Here is a 14,007-nt window from a genome sequence, read left to right as displayed (position 1 = left end):
GTGTACATCGAGTCGAACCAAGTCAAGCTGGCCTCAGCTTGAACTCGGCTCTGCTCGGTCCTCGAGCCGGACTGGCCAGCTCGGCTCGGTTCGGTCAGCAGCTCGGGCCAGTTCGAGCTGAGTTCATCATTGCAGCATTTTCACAAACACTTGGACTACACCTTCAAAATCTCACAGTATTTGAGACAGCAGCAATGATTTTACAGGTATTTTATCAAACACCTTCTAAGCAACATAAAAATTAAGAAAAAAAGGGTGTTGGTTTCATATACATACCTTCCTTGCCACTAGCCACACTTCTTTGAGGCATTTCATCAAACACTTGGTGAGCAACATCAATATCAAAGTAACCGAGTCATCAAACTAGTTCGATCCGAGTCGAGTCGAGCTGGGCTCAAACTCAGCTTCGAACTGAGTCGAGTCGAGCTGCTTAACTCATTTTCGAGCTCAAAAAATCAGCTCGACTCGGCTCGAACTCAGCTTCGAACTGAGTCGAATCGAGCTTTTTCGAGTCAAGTCGAGCGAGCTAACCGAGCTAGCTCGGTTCGTGTACACCTCTAGACAAATGCCACAATTGCCTAACTTGCAATATGCTTTGTAAAGAGATCCACTGACATCTCTTGAGTAGTATAATACTCAAGAAAATGTCTCATTTCTCACTTGATCTCCACAAGGTACACCTCACGGATTGTGATTAAAAATAAAAAGGAAAAAAAGGAAATAATGAAGTAGCATATATCCATTTCTTGCATTTTGCATGTGGTAAGTTCTAGGTCCCCATTGAAAAAACCATGGAACTACAATGATAGGTTCTAAAACCATGCACGAAAATAAAACAAGTTAACTCTGCCAGCTCATGGATTGTAATTTAAAAAGGAAAGGAAAAGAAAGAACCAATGGATAAGCATGTAGCCATTTATTCTTGCACTTTACATGTACCAGGTAGTAAGTTTAGGGAGGTGGGTTTCTAGGTCCCTGTTGAAAAAACCATGGAACTACGATGATAGGCTATAAAACCATGCATGAAAATAAAACAACTTAACTCTGCCAGCTCATGGATTGTGATTTAAAAAGAAAAGGAAAAGAGAAACAACAAATAAGCATATATCTGTTTATTCTTGCACTTTACATGTATGAGATAGTAAAGTTTAAACAGGTCATTTCTAAGTACCCTACCCCCGAAACAGGAACACTAGATAAAATTTGTTAATCTAGTGAACATTTTAAACTATAATGATAAATTCAAAATATTATTATCTATCTTCCACGAGCAAAGCAGGATCTTATCTGGTGCGTTGATCTCAAGTTTTAACACTACATTAGACTCTTGATCAATTAAAGTGAAGAAACTGATTTAGAGATTAACTAGGATTTGAGATGAGAACTGAGTAGATTAAAAATTCAAGCTTAAATAGCACAAATAGCAGCACCTCCAACAACTTTTGAATGGCTGGGTGATGCCCTCACCTGCCACATTTTACTTCTTACATACACACCGACGTTTTCATATATAAATTATACGTAGGTTTTCTAATCCCTCATGCATGTACAGGTTAGTCTCTCTGCACACAACCACATGTTCCAACATTGGAAAATTGTGCAGGATCCAAGTTGCCCTTGCGGATCCCACTGTTTAGATGGCCTGCCTCAAAAATCAGGCTGGTCCACTCGTCAAGAGGGCTACATCGTATGACACAAGTGGATAGCTTAGGGCTTGTTTGATTTCCAAATTACAATGCAAATGCATTGTAAATTAGTCATCATTACTTCCCCTTGTATTTGCATCTCTTGGATCGAGGTTGACATTGACAGGAACAATGTTTTGGCACCAATAAGAAGTGGGAATATATTTTGGATGCAAAAACCGTGGGGTCCACAGTGATGTTATAGGTTATATCCATGCCGTCCATCCGTTCAGCCAGCTCATTTTAGGGCATGAGCCCAAAAAGGAGGCAGATCTAAAGCTCAAGTGAATCACGCCACGTTAAACAGTGGGAATTGAATGCTTATTATTGATAATTGCTTGGGGGCCACAGAAATTTTGGATCAAGCTGATTTTTATGCTTTCCCTTTATCTATATATCTATATGATCTTATGAACAGGTTAGATGACAAATAAACATATTGTGGACCCTACTAAGGTATTGACTTTCAACGGATGAGGTGTGTGAGGACCACTGTTTCATGTGGTGTGGTCCATTTGAATTGTGGATTTACCTCATTTTTTTACGCATGCCCTAAAATGAGCGTGTGGAAAGGATGAACGGCATGGATATAACATATTCATCGTGGTGGACCCTATATTTTTTGTGCATACAGAAACACATGGAATCCAATTGAAATTGACACGATTTTTGACGAAGTAGTTACTCCAAAAAACCAAACTAGTGAAAAAAGTAATAATAATCTATTTACAAGCTATTTACCTGTAAATATGAAAATCAAACAGGCCCTTAGAAAAACTATGTCAAGTTTTTCTAAGCCATCGCCCTAACATTTTGGTCATCAAATTAGTTGACCAGCCTGATTTTTAGGCCAGGCATCTACATGACAGGAGTCGCAGGACACACCTAATGGGTGGTCTTGGGTGTCCAGCCTGGTGCCATTTTGGTTCATTTGGGCATGTACAGGAGTTGTCCCAGGAGCTTGTCATGTACGCGTGTGGGATGAGGAAAGAACAAAATAAAACGAAGCAAAAACTTTCTGCACTATCTCCAGTTGGTTGGGTCGATTTGAAGACACATTGATATCTTCACTAAATTCTACTTTGTATTTAATGATTAAATTATAATATTTAGAATAGTTAACACAAACTCGTTGATTGTAATCAACCTATGTAATAACTAGTAGATGGCACTTGACTGTAACAAACCAATGTAATAGTCTATTACATTGTGCCTGTGGGATGTTTATGCTCTCTTTGCCAGTCCACAACCATGATAGAGGAAGGTTGCATCGAGTTGGCAGAAGTTGTCAAACTTATGCCATAACTGCCAAGATGATTTCGAACAATATGAGGTTCCAAACTCATGCTAGGGTGTTCCCTAAAAGCTACGCGCTACATTGGAACCTAGGTGCAATGAGAACTGGGCAAGGGTTGGTGAGGGCGTCCTCTGGAAGCGATGCACCATAGCAATGCCCGGTTGCTGTGAGAAGTTGGAAAGGGTTCCTGTGCCATTCTAGATGTGTGCAGGTAAAGAAGATAGTCCGGGATAATAGGATTCATCTTGTCACATGGAATATAGAACATTGACAGGTAAGAGTATCAAGTTAGAAGATACAATGAAACGAAGGAGAGTTAGCATAGCATAGCTTGCATTTAGGATAACAAGTGGAAAAGGGCCAAAACTAGAGTAATTGATGGATATAACCTTTGGTATTTAGGAAAGGACAATAATACAACATGGGGCAAGGATAGTGTACATAAGGATTTAAAAGATAAAGTTATAGATGTTAAGAGACTAAGGGCCTGTTTGTTAAATCTGAATCTGATGTCTGAATTGAAATGTGAAAATATGTTTGGTAAACTGTCTGAAAGAATTGTTGAAGTCTGAAAATTAAGTACGGAATCTAAAACAACTTGTTTGTTAACAAACGTTTGAAATGTTTGAAATATGTTAATTTGACACATTTGCCCTTATCTCCATAGGAAACAATCATGATTGAATCCCCACGATTAAAAACTTCATGGATTTCACTGAAATGTTTATTTGCCATCTAAACCATTGATAAGGTCATAAAGACCTAGACGAAGAGACCACACAAATATCATCTTGATCCAAAACTTTTGTGGCCTACAAGAAATTTTTAATGGTCTGGGCCCCACCATGATTTATATGTGTTTTATCCACATTGTCCATCCATTTTTTCATATCATATTATGGCATGAGCCAAAAAGTGAGTCAGATAAAAATCTCAGGTGGATCACACCACAGGAAACGGTGATCATTGAGCGCCCACCATTAAAAACTTCTTAGGGGCCACAAAAGTTTTAGATCAATCTAATATTTATGTTTTTCCTTCATCCAATGCTATGCAACCTAATCAATAGGTTGGATGGCAAATAAATAATATAGTGGCCCTAGGAAGTTTTTAATGGTAAGTGTTCAATCACCATTGTTTTCCTATGGTGTGGTCTACATGAGATTTGGATCTGGCTTATTTTTGGGCTCATACCAAAAATTGATTTGAACAAATGGGTGGACGATGTGGATAAAATAAATATATTATGGTGGGCTCCATAGAGTAGCAATCGATGGCGGCAACATGTACAACATGTTTTAAAGCCTAGTTAGTAAGGGACTAGAAACAATGAAAATCTTTAACAGTATAAAAATGCCAAAAAAGCTTGCTAAGTAGTAAGTAAAGCTTATGATGATATGTACAATAGATTGGGGACAAGAGATGATGGGGACATCACGCGCACACACGCACTCACACCGCCCCCCCTACGCACGTACGTACGTAGAAGGAGGACCCCACCATCGATCTGGATCGATGATGACGTCCAGGGAGGGCCTCCTAGCTAGAAGTCAAGTTTTTGTTCAGAAAAGTGGCCCGATAGTCAAGAAAAGCCCACCATGGGATTTCATGATCGTGGCCCACTCATCGGATTGGTTTTATATTTTAGGTTTTGCTTATTGTTATTATTTAGAACATCGTGAACGCTTTAGATTTTCTTGTTTGGTTTTTATTTTAGTTTACTCCATCGCCAAGTAATAGGTGTCGCATATGGTGCGAGTTTTTGGGTATAGGGTTCTCCTTATAAATAGGCACCCCTTGTAGTTCTTTTCATTCATTGAAGTTAATAAAAAATTTCTGCTTTATTTTTCTGCTCTCTTTGTGAGTTGTGGAAGAATTCAAAAGTGGGTGCGAAGCCCTCCCTTTTCGAAGGGCTAACTACTGTGGTGCGAAGCCACATCGATCCCAATTCACCCCTTCTTCCATCATCTTTTTTTCCATCTTCCCCCATCATCCGTATTTCGAATTTGTCCTTTTGTTACATCAGATTTCTTCATTACAGCAGGTTTCCAGATTTCGGCCCACAGGCGAGCTGAAACTTCGGCGGAGCACCACGCACAAACCGTACATCGGATCGAGCTAAGATTTGGAGGTTTTGGAGTCCATCCCTGGCCGACCAAGGCCAAGGTGGCCTTTTTCTGAATAGTAGGCCCCACACACGTGCGGCCGGGATCACACGCACGTCCGTCTGTGCCATTGTTGCTGTCCACACTTGGGATCATCTTTTGGCTCAAGTTTTTATCCTCTTTTATCCTCTTATAGCCATTTTTCATGAATCCTAACTCTAGATTACATGATCCCTAATTGATTTGCCCATTTTTATCACCTTAGGGTTCCTTGAATTAAAATTAGGGAATCCCTTGGATTAGGGACTGATTTTTATGCATGAGTAGTTGATTTTATTTCCCTTTGCCATCGTTTTGTTTATAATTTTTATTGGTCCAGTCCTAGCCTGTGTCGGCTTGGACCCACATAGATTTCCCTTTTTAATTGAATGTTTGGATTTTCATGTGGGACGTTGAATTTGTGTGATTATTTCTGATTTGGTAGGATCTAAGCCTGAAATCTTGCATATCATATTTAATTTTCCATGTCCTGCATCAAATTTGGTATCAGAGCCTAGGGTTCTTGTAGGGGAATTCATTACATGTTTAGGGTTTGGTTGTTTATGTCCATTACGCATCAATTCTCATCATATATGGTTGTTTAGAGGTCCATAAACCCGGAAATAAGCAGCTGAAATTTTCTGTTATCCCCTTATTTAAATTATTTTAGAAATTAACTTAGTTTTCTATTTCCAGGTTTAGAAACTTTCTTAATCTGTTTTTAGAAACTAATTTCCTTTCCTTTTTCTTTTTTAGAAACTAATTTACTTTCCTTTTTCTTTTTTAGAAACTAACTTTCTATTTTTAGCAACTTTCCTTTTTTCTTTTTCTTTAAAAACTAAGTTGTTTTTTTTAGAAACTTTTCTAATTTGTTTTTTTTAGAAGCTTTCCTAATTTGTTTCTTTAGAAACTTTCCTTTTTCGTTTTTTAGAAACTAGGTCGATTCTTTAAAAAAAAAAAAAAAACTCTTATATTTTGACAACTATATTGCTGAATTTTGGTTGGCACCCTACACTAAACATGGAACAATTGCAAGAGTCACTAAACAAGTTGTCCCAGAAGTTGGAGTTTATGATTAAGCGCTTGGAAATGGACCAATGCTTTGAGCAGCTTGATGAACGCATTGCCCGACTAAAGACCATCGTCAGGACAAACCCCACCATTGGGGTAGATGTCCAATCTCAAGCAGGTGGCCTGAAGGATAGACCAATGAATGTAGTTGGTTAAGGAATCATTTATAGGCGTGCACCCGTGTACCCATCCCATGAGGGACATCAAGACCACTATTTTGAGGGGTACAACATGTGCAGCCTTGTGACTGGAGAGAGTGCACCAGATGTTAGTGTAGAGTTACCCACTAAGGTCATTCCGGTAGTGGATGAGTTTCGTGATGTTTGTCCTGATGATCTACCGGATGAGTCCCCTAGGAGGGATATAGAGCACACCAGAACATGGGACACCGTAATACCTACAACCAAGTTTACGTTGAATAATTTTGTCGATAGGTCCACAAGTCTAAGTCCTCGTGAAGTCGTTACTGATTATAAACCTAGGAAACTTATTGATCTTGTCCCTATGTCACTGTCCCATAGGCCGTCAGAGTCTGCAGAGTCTTTTGCGCATCACATTCATTCATGGCATCAAGAAATCAGGCAGAAGATCATGACTAATAATGAACATTGCACATTTTCTACAGACCAATATAAATGTTTCAAAGGATTCAATATTAGGGACTCCGTGATGGTCTGCATCAGGCCCAAGCGGTATCCTTCGAGAGCCGTTCGTAAGTTACACGCGTGTAACGCTGGACCCATCAAAATTATAAAACGAAACGGTCTCAATGTGTATGAGGTAGATCTTCCACCTTCCATAGGAATTAGTCTCACATCCGATGTGGAGGATTTAGTTACTTTTCAGGGGGGCCACTGATACTTTGTTCGGCCCTTCGCCCACCCATCCTGATTCTCCATATTTATCCCTTGAACCATGGCCCCTTCCCAACCCATTTTCCCAGCCTCTACCTCCCATGTCTACTTTTTCTTAACCTTTCTTCCTAGCCTCGACCTCCCATACCTACCCTTCCTGACCCATTTTTCCAGCCTCTACGTCCCATACCTACCCGTCCCGACCCATTTTCCCAGCCTCTACCTCCCATATCTACCCTTCTCAACCCATTTTTCCAGCCTCTACGTCCCATACCTACCCGTCCCGACCCATGTTCCCAGCCTCTACCTCTCATACCTACCCGTCTCGACCCATCTTCCCAGCCTCTACCTCCCATACCTATCCTTCCCGACTCATTTTCCCAGCCTCTATCTCCTATACCTAACCTTCACACACCCAAAAAGGAAATAGAGGATATCCTGGACCATCAGATAGTTTCAACGTCGGATGGCAGATTTCAGAAGTACGTGGTTAAATGGAAGTCACACCCAGCTTCAGACAACATGTGGCTCACTGAGGAGGAGCTTCAGAGACTTGATCCTGACATCCTAGAGCGGTTTAGGAGTTTTATTTCGCCAGTGGCGAAATCTTTGCAGCCAGGGAGAATTGATGGGGACATCACGCGCACACACGCACTCAAGCCGCCCCCCTATGCACGTACGTACGTAGAAGGAGGACCCCACCATCAATCTGGCTCGATGACGACGTTCAGGGAGGGCCTCCTAGCTAGAAGTCAAGTTTTGGTTCAGAAAAGTGACCCGATAGTCAAGAAAAGCTCACCATGGGATTTCATGATTGTAGCCCACTCGTCGGATTAGTTTTATATTTTAAGTTTTGCTTATTGTTATTATTTAGAACATCGTGAATGCTTTAGATTTCCTTGTTTGGTTTTTATTTTAGTTTACTTCATCGCCAAGTAATAGGTGTCGCACATGGTACAAGTTTTTGGGTATAGGGTTCTCCCTATAAATATGCACCCCTTGTAGTTCTTTTCATTCATTGAAGTTAATAAAAAATTCTTGCTTTATTTTTCTGCGCTCTCCGTGAATTGTGGAAGAATTCAAAAGTGGGTGCGAAGCCCTCCCTTTTCGAAGGGCTAACTACCGTGGTGCGAAGCCACAGCGATCCCAATTCACCCCCATCTTCCATCATCTTTTTTTCCATATTCCCCTACCATCCGTACTTCGAATTTGTCCTTTTGTTGCATCAGATTTCTTCATTACAGCAGGTTTTCAGATTTCGGCCCGCAGGCGAGCTGAAACTTCGGTGGAGCACCACGCACAAGCCGTACATCGGATCGAGCTGAGATTTGGCGGTTTTGGAGTCCATCCCTGGCCGACCAGGGCCAAGGTGGCCTTTTTCTGAATAGTGGGCCCCACACACGTGCGGCCGGGATCACACGCACGTCCGTCTAGGCCATTGTTGCTGTCCACACGCGGGATCATCTTTTGGCTCAGGTTTTTATCCTCTTTTATCCTCTCATAGCCGTTTTTCATGAATCCTAACCCTAGATTACATGATCCCTAATTGATTTGTCCCTTTTTATCACATTAGGGTTCCTTGAATTGAAATTAGGGAATCCCTTGGATTAGGGACTGATTTTTATGCATGAGTAGTTGATTTTATTTCCCTTTGACATCGTTTGGTTTATAATTTTTATTGGTCCAGTCCTAGCCTGTGTCGGCTTGAACCCACATAGATTCCCCTTTTTAATTGAACGTTTGGATTTTCATGTGGGACGTCGAATTTGTGTGATTGTTTCTGAATTGGTAGGATCTAAGCCTGAAATCTTGCATTTCATATTTAATTTTCCATTTCCTACATCAAGAGAAGGTAAGAAAGATGTCTTCAAACTTGTCAAAATGAGAGAGAGGAAGAGTAGGGACCTAGATTATATTAGATGCATTAAGAGCAATGACCAAATGTACTAGTCGTGGACAATGAGATCAATGAAAGGTAGATAAGCTATTTTCAGTACTTGTTAAATGACAATCACTCTAAGAACATAGGGATAGAAGGAACCATAAACTCAAATGACATCAGAGTAAATAGATACTTTCGCATGATTAGGATATCTGAAATCAAAGAAGCTTTAAGAAAGATGAAAATGGTAAAGGCCCTTAGACCATATGGTATACTAGAGATTGGAAGAGTATGGGAGATACTAGGTTATATTAGTTGGCAAAGCTGTTTTAAAAGATTGTAAGATTGAAGAAAATGTTAGATAAATGGAAGAAAAGTATCGTAGTACCTATTTATAAGAATAAAGGAGACATAGTTGCACTACCTATTGTGGGAAAGAATGATTGAGCAAAGACAAAGGTATGAGAAGAATGTATCAGAAAAGAAGTTTGATTTCATGCTAAGGAGGTCTACCGCTAAAGCAATTTTCCTACTTAGACAATTGATGGAGAAATATAGGGAGAGGAAGAAGGATCTCTACATGGTTTTTATTGACTTACAGAAAACTTATGATAGGGTCCTTTGAGAGTTAATCTAGTGAGTGCTTGGAAAAAAAAAAAAAAAATGAGGACTACTAGTGGAGAGACAAGTGAGTTCCCAATTACTCTAGGCTTTCACTAGGGGTCGGTATTGAGCCTGTACTTTTTCACATTAGTTATGGATGAGTTAGCAAGGCATTTGTAAGAAGAGACCTACGGTGTATGTTGTTTGTAGATGACCTTTTGATTAACAAGACAAGGGAGGGCAAAAAAGCAAAGCTAGATTTATCGAGGGGCACTTTAAAATCTAAAGGATTTAAAATTAGTCGAACTAAAACAGAGTACATATGGAGTGAAATTTTAGCAACAATCGAAGTGGGAACGAGCGAGTTAAGATTACTGACCAAGAAGCTTCCCAAAATGGCCACTTTTGATATCTTGGGTTGAAAATTCATGAGAGTGGAGAGACTGAGAAGGATGTTGCCCCATAGAACTCAAGCAGGGTGTAAGAAATTGAGATGTGCCTCTAGAATTTTATGTAATCATAGTGTACCACTCAAACTTAAAGGGAAATTTTATAGGATGGCTATTAGACCAACCATGCTTTATGGGACAAAATGTTGGCCCAGGAATAGGCTTTGCTGTTGACTCTTTTGCTGAAGCGACAGAACCAACTGGGCAGTTAAGGAACAACATGTTTAGAGGATGTGTAGCTGAGATGAGGATGTTGAGATGGATGCATGATAAGACAAGTAAGGGTAGATTTAGAAATGAATGCATTCAAGGTAATTTAGAGTTACACCAATAGGTATTAAGACAAGGTAAAGTAGACTCAGATGGTTTGGTCATGTGCAATGGAAACCAAGACCTGCACTTGTCAGGAGTAAGTTGGTACAAGTCAAAGGCTCTAAAAGGGCAAGGGAAATGCCAAAAGAACATGGATGGAGGTAGTAAGAAAAGACTTGCTGATCTATGGTCTTGTTGAAGTTATGGCCCTTAATACAGTGGAATGGCGGAAACAGATTCCTGTAATCAACCCCAATTAGTTGGGACAACGTTTGGATGATGAATAGTTAAACACAGTTAAACCACACAAAATAACTACACTGAGCAAAGGAACAACTAGGGATATAGTGGTGATAGATGTTATCTTTTTTAATAGAGATCTTGAGTCAGAAACTTACCAGCCTTTTTCATTTTTATCATTAAAACAACCAACAAGCAACTCAGTCTCGACAAGCCAAATGAGTTAGCAAGCCAACTTGACAAGTGTTGTTGATTTCGTATGGGTCACAATAAGAAGCGAGATTCCTACTGACATCACAAGTTCCCTGGTGACATACTCTGCGATTTATGTCAATTCAGAAAACAACTGAAAAGTGACTCACTTTGATTCTAGATGAATCTAATGAGTTATTGAGTCAACACGACAAGTCCTGTCAATTCAGGGATGGGTGACAGTAAGAAGTGAGTTTCATATTGACATAACGAGTTCCTTAGTTAAGCATTGAAGCCCAACTTTCAGACCGTTTCAGAAGTTAATCTGATTATTTGCTTATGAATGATTAGTTTGGAGACGCTCTGCTCATGTCCTTGCACAATATGCTTGCCAATATAGATCAGTCTGTCGAGTTGGGCCACACTAAATTTGTTTATTACTGCCAGAAATTCAATTGGAAATATTTTTACTCAAGGTTCTCTCTCGATGTTTTTCTTTTTTCTCGTCATGGATTTGACAGGTCCGCAATACTGGTAGTTGGATGGAAATTGGTAACAGTATCAGCCATTTTGGAATCATGAGTGCCCAAGTTGTGTTTGTGCTGCTGCTCTTTGCCCTTACAAATATATACACGAAAGGTATCCAAGTCAGATTGCCGAAGTCCTCCCAGAAAGCGATATAGTGAACTGGAGTTTGAAAGTTCCACCAGCAGATAAGATGTTTCCATTTGGACCATGGATGGTTTGGATTTCTTTGTTCCAAACTACATATATGAACATCCGAGGTTTTTTATTCCTTTTTATTTTTTAATTTTTAAAAAAATTCTTTTGATAGATATGAACAGTTGAAGTGCAAGTAGATGGCTGGACATTGTAGCTCAATTTTGACTCAAGCTTTCTAGTCCTTGTAATGATGTAATTTCTTGCAGACTTTTTATTCTCTGTTCCTTACATCATCCTTGGCCTCAACATTAGGTCTTGGGTTCCTTCCCAGTTAACTGATCAAAAACTTCTGCTGGAACTTTCTTCAACATGCAAGAACATGAGCATATGACACAATATCCAAGACTGAGCAAGAACTGAGCTTTCCATTCGTTGAGGATACAGTTCAGATATTTTGCCCCTTAAGTCAGGCCATCTCACACCTTAGGTGGTTCACATTACACAAATTAAATTGATGGCCAAAATTTGTTTTAACACTCAGTTTACCATCTGATGCACGTGATTGGCGGGTGATCGCGTGCATCCGCATGGAATAGTCTCGCCTTAAAAAAGGGGTAGGGACACCATGTCGTCAAAAAAAGAAAATAAAACAAAACAAGACATCAAGCCCACCTGAGGATTGAAACAGCCTTTCTTTAGTGGCATAAGATATAAGCTTTGTTTCCAACCAAATGGAAAGCTCAGATCTCAAACACTTGTTCATACAGGCATGTGTATGCGAATGTAGATGCAATTTAACTGACAACCTAGTTTGGTGACAGGGAAACCATGTAGACATATAAATACACATTTTCTTATTCACCTCACCCCACGTACATAATAATCTGGCACATGAACAAGATCTAAGCATTCATCATACGTATCTCATTGTGCTGATTGTTTTGGCAAAAAAAAAAAGGCAAGTCCACTCATCATTTTGTGCTGAAATGGAAGATTGAAAGAAATTGACCAATAGTCCATATACAATCTATTTCATGAATGGACTAGGCAACTTGTGGGCCATGGAATTATACATGATGCCCATAATCATTATATAAGTAGATAATGATTATTTACATATGTAATTGCAGCACCATTCTCCATTTGACATGGACAGGTATACTTTTTGGACACCAAACCTAAGGAAAAAAAAAAAACTTAAAACCTATGGGGGCCACCATGATGTATGTGGCTTATCCACACTGTCCATTCCTTATGGGAATTGAATGCCTGCCATTGAAATTTGTTGTGGGACCTAGAAGCTTTGGATGAAGCTAATTTTGTGTTGTCCCTTTGTCCATGTCTCTGAGACTTTATGATTAGTTGAGATGACAAATAAACATCAATGTGGGCCCGTTGGATTGAAACAAGTTTTAACTGTGGACGTCTTTAAGACCACTATTATCTATGGTGTGCTCCACTTGAGAAATTCCCTTTGTTTTTTTTTTGGTTCATGCCCTAAAATGTCCTGGTCAAACAAATGGACAGCGTGGATAAGTCACATATATCATGGTGGGGGCCACAAATTTAAGGCAGCCTTTTCATATCAATTTTCAAGGAGAAAATACCCTCTGGTTACCTTCTCTTGACAGACAGTAAGTTAGAAATCATAATTGTTTATTTACTTGTATTTACAAGGTGATTTGAAAAATCAAACACCCCTTAATGCATCTTCATGCATTTTCATAATTTTTATTAATTAAATTATTAATCTCGACTCTACAATCACTCACATAATGAATCAAATATGCTATTAAAAGAGAAACACTCTCGATTCTCTAGTCTATCATGGATTCATGGACACCCTTCTCTACACATCTAATTCAGTGCTTAAGCACTATTCTTACAATGCATTCTCTGATACAAACATAATGCTTCACACCTTGTCTAGGAAATTTACATATGACAAGCGTACATTCTCTTATCCCAGATCCACTTCATCATCATGGATTCATACCGGAAAGGATAACACCAATAAAGATTCATTACATATCATGCATTTCTTGCATTCTATTATATACTACCATTTTGTTACCATAGATATATTTATTACTATGTTGTTACCATCTCATATTTTACCTTAGAATCAAGGCTGTTCCTATAGAACACAACTTGAAATATAATAAGAACCAAAGATAATAATAAAATCTTTCCAAGTATATATCCTCTCTTCTTTCTTCAATGGATGTGGTAGTGTGATAAGAATATTTTACAAACGTATTATGAATGAATGACAATGAATGTGACCCCATATGCAATATTTATATCCAGTCAAAATCATATCCAACATATAGAATAAAAATAGCAATTAAGATATGTAGAGATAATATCAAATTGAGAGACCCATATTTAGTTTTTAACATCCCACGAGAAGGAAGGGAAGGAGTTCAACAAACAGCTAAGATGGTTGTGAAAGAAGGTTTACCAACAATGTCAGGCATCTAGATAACCTTATCATCGTACTGATAAATCTTGTCATGGTATAATTTCATTACTAATTTGAGCAATATCCCCTGAAGAAACAACACGAAGGCTTCAATTTTCATTCAGAATGATAGAGATAATCTTGGCATTTT

The 14,007-nt window shown here is 39.1% G+C and overlaps 1 protein-coding gene across 3 annotated transcripts in view; it reads left to right on the top strand.

Moving 5' to 3' along the window:
- The window catches only part of LOC131255442 (GPI ethanolamine phosphate transferase 1), a 110,938-nt gene extending 99,253 nt beyond the window's left edge, over positions 1 to 11,685 (top strand). For all 3 annotated transcript variants that reach the window (XM_058256160.1, XM_058256159.1, XM_058256161.1), the window contains one exon: positions 11,251 to 11,685. In XM_058256160.1, the coding sequence (XP_058112143.1) occupies positions 11,251 to 11,311 (61 nt within the window). In that variant the 3' untranslated portion in view covers positions 11,312 to 11,685. The remainder of the gene's footprint in view (positions 1 to 11,250) is intronic.
- Positions 11,686 to 14,007: the final 2,322 nt, after the last annotated feature.

This window comes from Magnolia sinica, chromosome 9, assembly GCF_029962835.1.
Source record: "Magnolia sinica isolate HGM2019 chromosome 9, MsV1, whole genome shotgun sequence".
Lineage (NCBI taxonomy): Eukaryota > Viridiplantae > Streptophyta > Magnoliopsida > Magnoliales > Magnoliaceae > Magnolia > Magnolia sinica.
Note: the sequence above shows the minus strand (reverse complement) of the source record. Positions and strands in the feature narration are given on the sequence as shown.